The 13,447-nt window shown below is 48.1% G+C and overlaps 1 protein-coding gene across 2 annotated transcripts in view; it reads right to left on the bottom strand.

Annotated features, from left to right (window-relative positions):
* Window positions 1-13,447, bottom strand: part of AXL (AXL receptor tyrosine kinase) — a 77,762-nt gene that overhangs the window by 57,887 nt on the left and 6,428 nt on the right. For both annotated transcript variants that reach the window (XM_083753725.1, XM_083753726.1), the window contains exon 2: window positions 4,342-4,540. In XM_083753725.1, coding sequence (XP_083609851.1) covers window positions 4,342-4,540 — 199 coding nt within the window. The remainder of the gene's footprint in view (window positions 1-4,341; window positions 4,541-13,447) is intronic.

The raw sequence follows: 13,447 nt of genomic DNA, 5'->3' as shown, positions 1-13,447 counted from the left end.
ACTCGAGATGAATGTATAAGCTTTGAAGGAAAGGAAAGAAACAAGTTTAAAGAGCCCACGCAGCTAACGAAACAAAGGCAGAGTAAAAAAAAATATAAAAAGCGTGGGAACTGTTGGAGATTCCAGACTGTTGCTATTTTGCGGGTGGAATTCAATCGCGTATGGGCAAATTCAATTTGCACAATAACAGCGAATTTGGCGCTGTTGCACAACAGGCCTGCTTCCCCCAGGAAAAAAATAGGGACTTTATTCAGTATAATCCAGTAATTGATTATCATTACCATTTTGTGAGATGGAGCGTGGGGTTGGGGAGTGGACCACCAGAAAGGTAACCATTATTATTATGACTATTTATTACATTGATATATCTTCCAAGGATCTTGAGGTGGTGCAGGTGTTTCTCTCCCCCCCCCCCATTTCACCCTCACAACAACCCTGTGAAGTAGGTTAGGCTAAGACAGGGGTCAGCAAACCTTTTCAGCAGGGGGTTGGTCCACTGTCCCTCAGACCTTGTGGGGGGCCGGACTATATATTCCTATGCCCCACAAATAACCCAGAGATGCATTTTAAATAAAAGCACACATTCTACTCATGTAAAAACACCAGGCAGGCCCCACAAATAGCCCAGAGATGCATTTTAAATAAAAGGAAACATTCTACTCATGTAAAAACACGCTGATTCCTGGACCATCCATGGGCCGGATTTAGAAGGTGACTGGGCCGCATCCAGCCCCCCGGGCCTTAGTTTGCCTACCCATGGGCTAAGAGATGGTGACTGACTCCAAGGTCAGTCTCATGCTCTACTGACTGAGCTATCCTTCATGTGCTTAGAAGACACGGGTGCAAGCTGTTTCCCCCTGGTCGCACTGCTTTCCCAGGGAAAACCCACTCTTTAGTGCTAAACTGGAGCAAATGTCATTCCAGAGAAAACCGGAATTGTGGGCTAAAGAGCCCTTTCCCCTGGGCTATTGGGGGGGGGGGGGACAGAGGGGCAGAGCAGAGAAGCAGCAGGAGGGTGGATAAGCCCTTAGCCTGCCTCTTGGATAATCCAGGACTTCAGACATCCAGTTTGGGCCACGGTCCTGGAAGCCGCCCCTACGCCTTTCATCCCCATTCAGTTCCTACTTTGCCTGGCCTGCCAGCGGAAAGGGCAATGAAAGAAGCAGAGGAGAAAAGCGTTGTGCGAGGCCAGGAGAGGAAAGCTTCCAGCCCCTCTCCTCCTCACCAAGTTATGCTGCTTTGGGGTTGAGCAACTGGAAATATTTCCCAATGTGTCTCTCTCACACACACACACACCCTCGGAGGAAGCCAGCCAGCTCCCCAGCTCTCCACAAGGAAGATGGCTCGGCTGTTCACGTGGAGGAAAGCAGGGATGGTGGTTTAAGTAAAACAGGCAACACCCATACCGCTTCAACTTTCCCCCGCTCCCCCGGGCACGGTTTCCTCCTGTTGTGCAACTGGCTGTTTGGCTGTAGAGTGCAGTTTTGGTTGCCTTGTGTCAAAAAGGATATCGGAATACAGTCAGAAAGGGGCTAGCCAATTGGTCGGCCAATTGGTGCCAAAGAAGGATAGAACTTTCTTTATGTATGCCACAACAGCAGCAAGAATACTTATTGCAAAGTACTGGAAGATACAAGATCTACCCACCCGGGAAGAATGGCAGATGAAGGTGATGGACTACATGGAATTGGCGGAAATGACTGGCAGAATCCGAGACCAGGGAGAAGAGTCGGTGGAAGAAGATTGGAAGAAATTTAAAGATTATTTACAGGAATATTGTAAAATTAAGGAATGTTAGAAAGATGTTGGAATGAAGTTACATGGTTTTAGCAGAAATGTTATAAAGAATTAAGTATAATAGATTGTAATTGGATCAAAGGAAAAAATAATGTTAGAATTTGTTAAGTTAAATGATAGGACAGAAGTTTGAGGAAGATGGAAAGGATTTGCTGAAACAAATAATCGAAGTGGAATACAAAAAAGGGAGGTGTGAGGAGGTCGCTGAAACAAGCAAAAGAAAGTTAATAACATTGAAAGTATAGGTTGTGTTTCTTTTTTCTTTTTTTTAACTGTTTTTGTTTTATTTTTGTTATGTATATGTAATATTTTTGTTTTTGGGTTGTATTGTATGATTTTGTTATGTTTAATTCTTTTTCTTTTTTCTTTCTGTAACTTTCAAAACTTTAATAAATATTATTTAAAAAGAAAAAAGAAAGAGGCTAGCCAAACGGTCAAGGCAACTTCAACGTGGGGAAAGGTTGCAGGTTTTGGGACATTTCAGAGAAAAGGCGAGGGAGAGGGGACAGGGTGGAAGTTCATGCAATTATGCCTGGCATCCGTGACAGGTGGCCATTCAACCTCTGCTTAAAAACCTCCTGAGAGAGTCCGTCCCACTGCCAAACCACTCTTATGGTCAGAAAGCTTTTCCTGATGTTTAGTCGGCTTGTACAGTGGTACCTCGGGTTACATACATTTCAGGTTACATTCGCTTCAGGTTACACACTCCACTAACCCAGAAATAGTGCTTCAGGTTAAGAACTTTGCTTCAGGGTGAGAACAGAAATTGTGCTCTGGCGGCGTGGCGGCAGCAGGAGGCCCCATTAGCTAAAGTGGTGCTTCAGGTTAAGAACAGTTTCAGGTTAACTACTGACCTCCAGAACGAATTAAGTACTTAACCCGAGGTACCACTGTAACTTGAATCCATTGGTTCGAGTCCTACACTCCAGAGCAGGAGCAAACAAGCTACAGTCATACCTCGGGTTGAAGTAACTTTGGGATAAGTATTTTCGGCTTGCGCGCTGCGGCGATCCAGAAGTAACGGAGCGCGTTACTTCCGGGTTTCGTCGCTTGAGCATGCGCAGACGGTCAAAATGACGTCGCGCGCATGCGCAGAAGCAACAAATCGCTTCTGGGTGCGAACGGGGCTCTGGAACAGATCCCATTTGCATCCAGAGGTACCACTGTAGTTCCATCTTCCGCATGACAGCCCCTTAGTTTAGACATTTGAAGATCTCATATCTCCTCTCGGTCTCCTCTTCTCCAGGCTAAACACACCCAACTCCCTTGACTGTTCCTCATAAGGCTTGGTTTCCAGACCCTTGGCCATCTTGGTCACCCTCCTCTGCCCACCTTCCAGCTTGTCAACATCCTTCTTAAGTTCTGGTGCCCAGAACTGGACACAGGACTCCAGGCATGGCCTGACCAAGGCAGAACAGAGTGGGACTATGACTTCCCTTGATCGCTAGACTTCTGTTGATGCAGCCTAGAACAGCACTGGCTTCTTTGTTTTGCTGCTGCTGCATCACACTATTGACTCAATGTGTCAACAGCTTCTCAATGTGTATTGTATTGTTTTATGTACTGTGGCTTGCCGTTGTTTTATTGATTATAGTTTGGATATTATTTACAGTGGTACCTCGGGTTACATACGCTTCAGGTTACATACGCTTCAGGTTACAGACTCCGCTAACCCGGAAATATTACCCCAGGTTAAGAACTTTGCTACAGGATGAGAACAGAAATCGTGCAGCGGCAGCGGGAGGCCCCATTAGCTAGAGTGGTGCTTCAGGTTAAGAACAGTTTCAGGTTGAGAACAGACCTCCAGAATGAATTAAGTTCTTAACCAGAGGTACCACTGTATTGTAACTGTTGAGTGGATTTCTGTTTAACTTTTATATGTTGGTATTATCATTTTATACTATTATAATGATTGCTGAATGTTACTTTTTTGATGTAGGTTGCCTATTTTAAAGTTATGTTTTATTATTACATTATTGTATTGCTTTAGATTGTTATAAGATGTACATTTTTTGTTTCTTCAGCTTGTAAACTGCCTTGAGTATTGTAAGATAGAAAGACTGTACAGTGGTGCCCCGCAAGACGAATGCCTCGCAAGACGAAAAACCCGCTAGACGAAAGGGTTTTCCGTTTTTCGATGCGCTTCGCAAGACGAATTTCCCTATGGCTTGCTTCGCAAGACGAAAACGTCTTGCGAGTCTTGCGATTTTTTTCGCTTTCCCCCCCTTTTTCTAAGCCGCTAAGCTAATAGCCTTTTAGCCGCTAAGCCGCTAAGCCTTTAATAGCCGCTAAGCCGCTAAACCGCAAATAGCGCTAATCCGCTAAGCCGCTAATAGGGTTGCTTCGCAAGACGAAAAAACCGCTAGACGAAGAGACTCGTGGAACGGATTATTTTCGTCTTGCGAGGCACCACTGTATACAAATTAAAAATGATGATGATGATGATGATGATGACTCGTGCTGAGCTTGCTGTCCGCTAACACCGCTAGATCTTCCCAACGCTGAGCCTGCCAGCCCGCCTACTCTGGGATGCAAGGTGCTCACCTCAATTCGCTGGTGGTCATCCATTCTTCATCATCCAAGGGAAACTGCATCTGGTTACTGTCAGCCAAGTCCAGGGCGGCTCCATCCCGCAGCCAAGTGATCTCAGGCGGCTCGCCAAGAGAAAGGGCGGAGCACGAAAGCTTGATGTCCTTGCCCAAGGAAGATGTCAGGTTCGAAGGGCTCTCTTGGAAGAACACGGCTGGAGGAGAGAAAGAGATTGTGTTGGAGCACCTGAATAGCATCGTGCAGAAGGAAAATGAGACATAGGGATGGGTCTTGGATAGAAACAGCGATGGGAGTCTAGCCAATGGGAGTCTACCTTCGTTGTGCAGTTTCTGCCGCACACTGAATAAGTGCCTCTTTAATAAGTACCATATTTTGCGCCCCATAGGACGCACCGGCCCATAGGACGCACCTAGTTTTTTTGGGGGGAAATAAAGAAAAAAATTTTTATTTCCCCCCCAGGTGTGGGGCTGGAAGAACCAGGTCGGGGAACAGCGGGAAGGCGCGCTCCGCCTCCCCGCTGTTCCCCGAGCTTGTGGGGCTGGCGATGGGGAGAAGTGTGCTGAGCCCGGGACTGCAGGCAGCTCTGCGCAGCCACCGGGAGCCGGGCGGGACTTCGCGCCCCGCTCCCGATGGCCACTCAGAGCTGCGCTGAGCCCGGGACTGCAGGCAGCTCTGCGCAACCCTCGGAGCCGGTCTCCTGAGGGTTGCGCAGAGCTTCCTGAAGCCTGGAGAGCGAGAGGGGTCGGTGCGCACCGACCCCTCTTGCTCTCCAGGCTTCAGCGAAAGCCTGCATTTGCCCCATAGGACGCACACACATTTCCCCTTCATTTTTGGAGGGGAAAATGTGCGTCCTATAGGGCAAAAAATACGGTATGTACAGTCATACCTCGGGTTACAGACGCTTCAGGTTGTGTTTTTTCAGGTTACGGATGCACCGAAACCTGGAAGTACCAGAACGGGTTACTTCCAGGGTTAGGTGGTCGCGCATGCGCAGAAGCGCTAAAATCGCGCTTTGCACATACGCAGAAACACGAATTGCAATCCGCAGATGCGCCGCTGTGGGTTGCGAACATGCATCCTGCACGAATCACGTCCGTAACTGTACCTGACACCTGAGATGTACAGTGGTACCTCAGGTTACATACGCTTCAGGTTTCATACACTTCAGGTTACAGACTCCGCTAACCCAGAAATAGTGCTTCAGGATGAGAACAGAAATCGTGCGGCGGCAGCAGGAGACCCCATTTGCTAAAGTGGTGCTTCAGGTTAAGAACAGTTTCAGGTTAACAACGGATCTCTGGAACAAATTAAGTATTTAACCTGAGTTACCACTGTATATATTTTAGGGCCCACCCTACAGCATTGTTTCGACCCGATTTTCTTAGCTATTTATCTACCATCTGCTGGCCTTTTGCATCAATAGCCGACCTTTCCCCTAAGGCAGGCATGGCCAAACTTGGCCCTCTAGCTGTTTTGGGACTACAGTTCCCATCATCCCTGGCCACTGGTCCTGTTAGCTAGGGATGATGGGAGTTGTAGTCCCAAAACAGCTGGAGGGCCAAGTTTGGCCATGCCTGCCCTAAGGAGATCGAAGTGGCATTCATGGTGCCCCAAAGCTTTATTGCACCCCATTTCATCCTCACAACAAGCCTGCGTGGTAGGCTAAGCTGAGAGGCTATGGCTGGCCCAAGGCCACCCAATTTACATGGCCAAGTGGGGATTTGAACCCTGGCCTCCCAGGTCTGAGTCCAATACTCTAACCACTATATGACACTGGCTCCTCTGAATGTTTTAAAATTGCTCAGAGACCATGTGGTGAAGGGCCAGTAAGAAATTAAAGTAAGAATAATATTGGATACAGAGTGGTACTGATATAACACCAAGGTTGCAGGTTCGAACCCCATATGGAACAGCGGCCTTACAGGGGGTGGGCTAGATGATCCATAGGGTCCCTTCCAACTCTTCAATTCTATGACTCTGTGATGATGATGATGATTGTCCCCTTTTCCAATTCCCAGGTATTAGCCCATAACCAGAACCTCTATTCACTGAAAACAGGTTTTAAGCTCGTTTAACCTTGCCGTTCTCTGCCCACCCACAAATCCTGGGAGGGTCTGCAATTTTACATAAATAAAATTGAGTCCTGCTACAAGGGAAGGGCGTTCAGGCTGAAGCAGGCCTGAGAATGAAAAACTTCCGACTTGGAAAGCATGGCTCTCATCGTCACACTCCAGGAGTCCGGCTGCGTAAAGGGAAAAATGCACTGCGCATGCTCAGAGACCCACAAGATGCCTCACTCTCTTATTACAGTACAGTGGTACCTCAGGTTACATATGCTTCAGGTTACATACGCTTCAGCTTACAAACTCCGCTAATCCAGAAATAGTGCTTCAGGTTAAGAACTTTGCTTCAGGATAAGAACAGAAATCGTGCTCCGGTGGCGCGGCGGCGGCAGGAGGCCCCATTAGCTAAAGTGGTGCTTCAGGTTAAGAACAGTTTCAGGTTACGAACGGACCTCTGGAACGAATTAAGTACTTAACCCGAGGTACCACTGTGTATTCCAATGGCTGTGCTTTGGAATCGCAGAACGGTTCAGTGGGGTTCGAGCTCTGGGTCAAATTAGGCTATGAATATTATTTAAAGGGATGGCCACTGACCAGGAAAAAAATGAGAACTCAAGCCAGCTCTACTGCCAGTAGCATGAGTCTGGGTTGCAGGAATCAACAAGAAAGGTTGTTAAGCCTGGAGACAAAAATTGATTGATTGATTGATTGATTAACTAACACACATACATATCTCGCTTAATATTTTTAAACTCTTATCCATTTGACACCTGCTATCGTCTGTGGCAGATCATCTGACTGCTTCAGGGAGCAGGAGCAGCTAGTTTTAAAAGTTGGCAACTCTTTAGCATCACTTTCCTCCTTTTTCCCTTTTTGCAAATCTTGTCTTCTGTAATGTGCCAATTTGGGGCAGCGGGAGGGAACGGTGACGTTCAGATCTGGCTGGCCAGGCCGGCTGCGGACGATGACTCTCCTCGCCTCTCCGTCACCAGCTGCCAAGGGATAGCAGCTGCACCAGCCCCACCCGCTTAATGACAGTTCTTATAATTCCCCGGCCCATCAAAAAATACCCACCCAAGCCCTAGTGTGGGCCAGGGTAGAGCAGCAAAAGCTCTGCAAGCTTAGAGGCGTGGGGGGTGGGGGGTTCATCTGGTCTTAGTAGCAGTCTGCTAAAACCCCTTATTGGCTTTTGAGAGTAAAGCTTCACTTGTTGGACTTCTGCCATAGCGGCAGAAATTCAACAGTTGAAGCTTCTTTTCCCAAATCTCCAGTCAATTCAACAGAACAGATTTAAGCTCCCTGATTACTTTCAAATCTCCTGGATATTCTAGGGCAGCTTCATGGAAAAAAAGGAAAGGGTGGGGGAAGAATGGTGCTCCTACACCTTTAATATTTGTGTAGGGGATTTCAGGAGGTGTGCTATAACTTGCTTGACAAGCTGCACCTGTTGAAATCCCCTCCATAAATATTAAAGTTGTAGAAAACATACCCTTCTCTTGCCTAGGACCACCCCAGTTATATATTTGTTGTGGTTATATTTTTCTTAGGCCTTTATTATCCCCCCAAACCCATAAAGTAAATCAGATACGTTTCTTGTTGGCAGAAATACATGTTGTTGTTTTTTAAATTAAAACATTTCTACCCCACCCTTCTAGCGCAAAAAAACCCGCCCAGTGCAGCGTGCAGCATTTCAAAAGGTGATTTCAGAGACACAGCAACAATAAAGCACATTGGCTAAGGGTCAGCGGTTGAAACCAAGCACACAAAAAACATCAAAAGTTTGCCGGAATAAAACGGATTCACTCTGCCCACAGTTTGATTAAACTGGCGCGGGGAGAGCTAAACCACCCACATGCAGCCGAACTGAACCAATACTATGCACCGAGAGGAATGCTGCAAATAAACAGATTTATGGGGCAGCAATCCTGTCGATGCCAGGAAAATCTCTTTTATATTTCTCTATCGTGGGAGCCTTGAATGGCAGGGGGCGGGGGGCGGGACTCCCTCAGCCAATTCCAGATTCACCGCCTCCTTTTCCCTCACTGTCTGGGAAGTGAAAGGAGGGGAAATCACTCTGCCCACCATTTCAACGACAGTTTAAGGGGTTGCAGTCTCCAGGCCAAGAGCCCTCTGGAGTTTCTGGGCACAAGGACGCCATCTTTAATTTCTTGTTTCTATTCCATTTCTCCCCCCATTCCACTGAGGATAAAGGGACCCCAGGCCATTAGGTCCAGTCGTGGCCGACTCTGGGGTTGCAGCGCTCATCTCGCTTTACTGGCCGAGGGAGCTGGCGTACATCTTCCGGGTCATGTGGCCAGCATGACTAAGCCGCTTCTGGCGAACCAGAGCAGCGCATGGAAACGCCGTTTACCTTCCCGCCGGAGCGGTACCGGAGCGGAGGGGGGTCTGCTTCACCCTTCCTCCAGCCATGTAACCCCCCCCAAAAAAAGCAGCTCACACACCCCAATTCCAGGGATGAAGACAAGAGTATCAGACGTAAACTCTGGTAAATGTGAGACAGCACAATAGAGCAGGGATCCCCAAATGACCACCATAAGCTTCATAGATAAAACCAGTGCTTTTCCCCCTAAAAAAATGTTTAGGAGTACACTCCGTTTCCTACTAATATTGAAATAAAGGTAAAAGGACTCCTGACCATTAGGTCTAGTCACGGAAGACTCTGGGGTTGTGGCGCTCATCTCACTATACTGGCCAAGAGAGCCAGCGGCCAGCAGGACTAAGCTGCTTCTGGCAAACCAGAGCAGCGCACGGAAATGCCGTTTACCTTCCCGTCAGAATGGTACCTGTTTATCTACTTGCACTTTGACATGCTTTCGAACTGCTAGGTTGGGAGGAGCAGGGACCGAGCAACGGAAGCTCACCCCATCGCGGGGATTTGAACCGCCGACCTTCTGATCGGAAAGTCCTAGGCTCTGTGGTTTAACCCCCAGCGCCACCCGCATCCTGCATCCATATTGAAATACTGCCCCCTGAATGATGCCAGACTTAGATTCACAAAATGTTTAGGGGTATGCGTACCCCTGCATCCCCCCAGAAAAAAAGCCCTGGATAAAATGTTCCTCTATAAACTGATTTGGTCAATCTTCCACACTAACCAAGCGAGAACATATTCTAATTTCAGGAGGGCCAATCTCCGCTCGGCTGCAAAGCAAGGCTGTAGAATCTCTGTGGCGCTTCGAGGTCAAAGAGCGAGAGCAGCACATGGGACACAAAATATACGCCACTAGATGATGCATAATGTGTGTGGAACAGAGGAGGTGGAGCGGCAGGCGCATAAATCCAGTCTGAGAATATCCTGCCCCGCAGCCGCCGTTAACCCTTGAGGAATGAGGGACACATTCCAGGGCTTGAGAAACAAAAGTTGCGTACTTGGAAGAAACCCAGGCCTCACTCTTGAGCCTCATGCTGCCTTTCTCTAGGAAAGATGGGGAAGGGAGGGGAGGGAGAATCTTCTTCAATGCCAAGAGACCCAAATTGGCTCCTGGTCCAACAGAGAAGCATGCAGTGAAATTGTGGCTACGTCCATGTCCCTCATCCTGGTCGTGTTTTCTTTATTTTTTTCAAGATTGATTGTAAGCATGTTGGGGCAGGGACCTGTCTTTTCGGATGATTCTCAAAAGCGCCAACTGTGTCAATGGCACTATACTGGGGTTGGCATCTGACAGACCGTACTGGAGGCATTTGGACGAAGCATATCATCATCATCATCATCAGTGCTTTTTTTCTAAAAAAATGTTTAGGGGTACTCTCATTTTTCTACTCTTATTGAAATACTGCCCCTCAATGAGGCCAAACTTAGATTCACGAAATGTTTAGGCCAGGGAATGCGTACCACTGCGTCCCCCGAGAAAAAAAGCACTGATGATTAATGTTGATATTATTATTATTATTGTTAATGCTAATATTATTAAAGTTAATCTTATTATTTAATTCATGAATTGTCTTTCCGATGAGTCTCATGCGCATACAATAGGAGCGACTGAAAACGGTTTCAAAAGTGTACGAGAAAGAAAATACAGTGGTACCTCGGGTTAAGAACTTCATTTGTTCTGGAGGTCCGTTCTTAACCTGAAACTGTTCTTAACCTGAGGTACCACTTTAGCTAATGGGGCCTCCTGCTGCTGCCACACGATTTCTGTTCTCATCCTGAAGCAAAGTTCTTAACCTGAAGCACTATTTCTGGGTTAGCAGAGTCTGTAACCTGAAGCGTATGAAACCTGAGGTACCACTGTATAGGTTTTTTAATAATACAAAATAAACAGCTTAGGCAGAGACCTTTTCATTTAGCTGGAAAAGCTTGTCCAAACAGGAACGGCTGCAATTGTTTCCGGAAAGTGGAAATTGTGGGCGCCTGCCGCATTTCAACAGGGATGCTGTTCCACAGAACTAAAAGGCCCTGCTCCGCCCTCCCGTAGCAGGGAAGAGAGCTCTAGTGGAGCCACACAAGGGTGGATTGCATGGCCCTTTCAACTCTATGACCTCACTGAGCGAATGATGTAAACAAGCCCGCCTCTCCCAGCCCCAGGGAGAAAAAGTTGGCACAGGACGCCTGGGCTGGAGACCATTCGCCTCCCTTTTGAGCCAAGTACGGCAGCGAGAACTGAAACCTCTGTTGTGGTTGTGGAGAGGCGGGCTTGCTCTATCACTGCTTCCTCCAGCCCCAGCAGCAGCCCCTGTCCCGCCCCCCAAAAATCCGGTTCCCATCCCCAAAGATTGCCCCAGTGGTACCCACTGGAGGTTTTGGACTACAACTCCCATCAGGCAGCGCTAACAGTCATAGCTAGGCTTGCCAGGTCAAGAGCAGCCCAGATCTTGAGATTTCAAGCCCCAAACCTGAGACCTAGGGGTGAGGCCCTGATGATGTCACAGGGCAGCCCCTGGAGATGGAAGTTAATTGGGAGAGTGGAGTAGAGGAAGGCAGATCCTCCCAGTTGGCTGAAATCTTCCCCAACCCCACTGGCCTCTATCATGGATAGGGTTGCCAAAGTCCCTTTGCAGGCCTGGCTCCTGTGCCTTCAACAACAGCTCGGTCTACAGGCTGCTAGTTTTGTCCAGGTTAGTTGGCAACCCTAAACACAGCCTCAGTGAGGCAACGGAGCAAATGAGGCTCACATTTATTTCAGTGAACAGGCAGCCAAATAGTTAAAGGACAGCGGCTTTATCCAGAAAAAGGTGGCAGCCTGAGGGAAAAGGGCAGATTTTTGTTTACAACAGGGAGATAAAACCTCTTTCCTAGGGCCTAATCCTTCTCAATCCTTGAACATATAAGGCCACAGTAAACAGCAGAGTGTCTCTGGGCATGTGCAAAGGAACCACTGCTTTGTTCTCAGCAGCCTGTATTAGCCTCCGTGGATGCATCTGGGATTAGTAAACTCAGATATGTGGCTGGGCATGTGCAAAGGAACCACTGCTTTGTTCTCAGCAGCCTGTATTAGCCTCCGTGGATGCATCTGGGATTAGTAAACTCAGATATGTGGCTTTCTTTCCCTCTTCTATGAGGGCAGCACCGTGTAACTCCTCCCAAACCAGGCCACAGGTTGGGCCTGTTAAATTGCAGGCATGCAACTGGCCCTGCCACATCACTCCAAAAAGCCACTAGCCCTGCATTTCTGCTAGAATGTTGCTCCCCTGGTAACTTCGTAGGCAAAACATGAAAGTCTCAGCCTCCCTTTGCTGCTGGCTCCCAGCTCCTGCTGTTCAGATAGCCTGCTTGTGATCATGGAGGTTCCACTGAGATCTCATGGCCAATTGCTGCTGGTATTCCTCCTTGAACATCTAATTATGGGGGTTGTGTTTTTTTTAAGCCATCTAAGCTAGATGGGACGCGGGTGGCGCTATGGTCTAAACCAGAAGGTCGGCGGTTCGAATCCCCGCGGCGGGGTGAGCTCCCGTTGCTCAGTCCCTGCTCCTGCCAACCTAGCAGTTCGAAAGCACGTCAAAGTGCAAGTAGATAAATAGGTACCACTGCAGCGGGAAGGTAAACGGCATTTCCATGCGCTGCTCTGGTTTGCCAGAAGCGGCTTAGTCATGCTGGCCACATGACCTGGAAGCTGTATGCCGGCTCCCTTGGCAATAAAGCGGGATGAGCGCTGCAACCCCAGAGTCAGTCACGACTGGATCTAATGATCAGGGGTCCCTTTACATTTAAGCTAGTACAAATGCAGCTATTGCAGGCTATGTATGATACAGCCAGTTGTCTTCCCTTCCCTTGCCCTGCACATTAAACTTCCAGTCTACAAGATTTCATTCCACCAAAGGAATGTGCATAAGGGGAGTGGCTGATGTAAACTCAGGTGTCCTCCCCACGTAGGAGGAAAGAGGCAGGCCTTCGCAATCACTGCCCCACTTGACTGGGTTGTAGCAAATCCGACACACAATTGTTTCCGATTTCCAGAGCATTTTGGCGCCTCCTCAAAATCTATTTCTGAAACGCTCCGGCTTACGGAGAGCCTGGCACTCCTCTATGATGCCGACACATTCCTTGTCCCCAAAGGAGCTAGTTTTTAAGCTTAACACGTTCGCAAGCTGGCTGACAGATGTGCACACGGATCCAGATTCGATTGCAGCTGCACGCTTGTCATGATCAGCCTTACCCAACCTGGTTGCCCCCCTTCTATTGCTGGTATAATAATAATAATAATAATTTATTATCTATACCCCGCCCATCTGGTTGGGTCCCCCCAGCCACTCTGGGCGGCTTCCAACAAAACACTAAAATACAATAACCTTGTTGTTGTTGTTGTTTGGTCAAACCCGCAGTTTGGTCAAACTCATGCTGGTAACCTCGAAAACACTATCCAACTATCTCGTCCTCTGTCGCCCCCTTCTCCTTGTGCCCTCCATCTTTCCCAACATCAGGGTCTTCTCCAGGGAGTCTTCTCTTCTCATGAGGTGGCCAAAGTACTGGAGCCTCAGCTTCACAATCTGTCCTTCCAGTGAGCACTCAGGGCTGATTTCCTTCAGAATGGAGAGGTTTGATCTTCTTGCAGTCCATGGGACTCTCAAGAGTCTCCTCC

Source organism: Podarcis gaigeae (genome assembly GCF_964106915.1).
Source record: "Podarcis gaigeae genome assembly, chromosome: 8".
Lineage (NCBI taxonomy): Eukaryota > Metazoa > Chordata > Lepidosauria > Squamata > Lacertidae > Podarcis > Podarcis gaigeae.
This window is presented reverse-complemented; position numbering and strand designations above follow the sequence as displayed.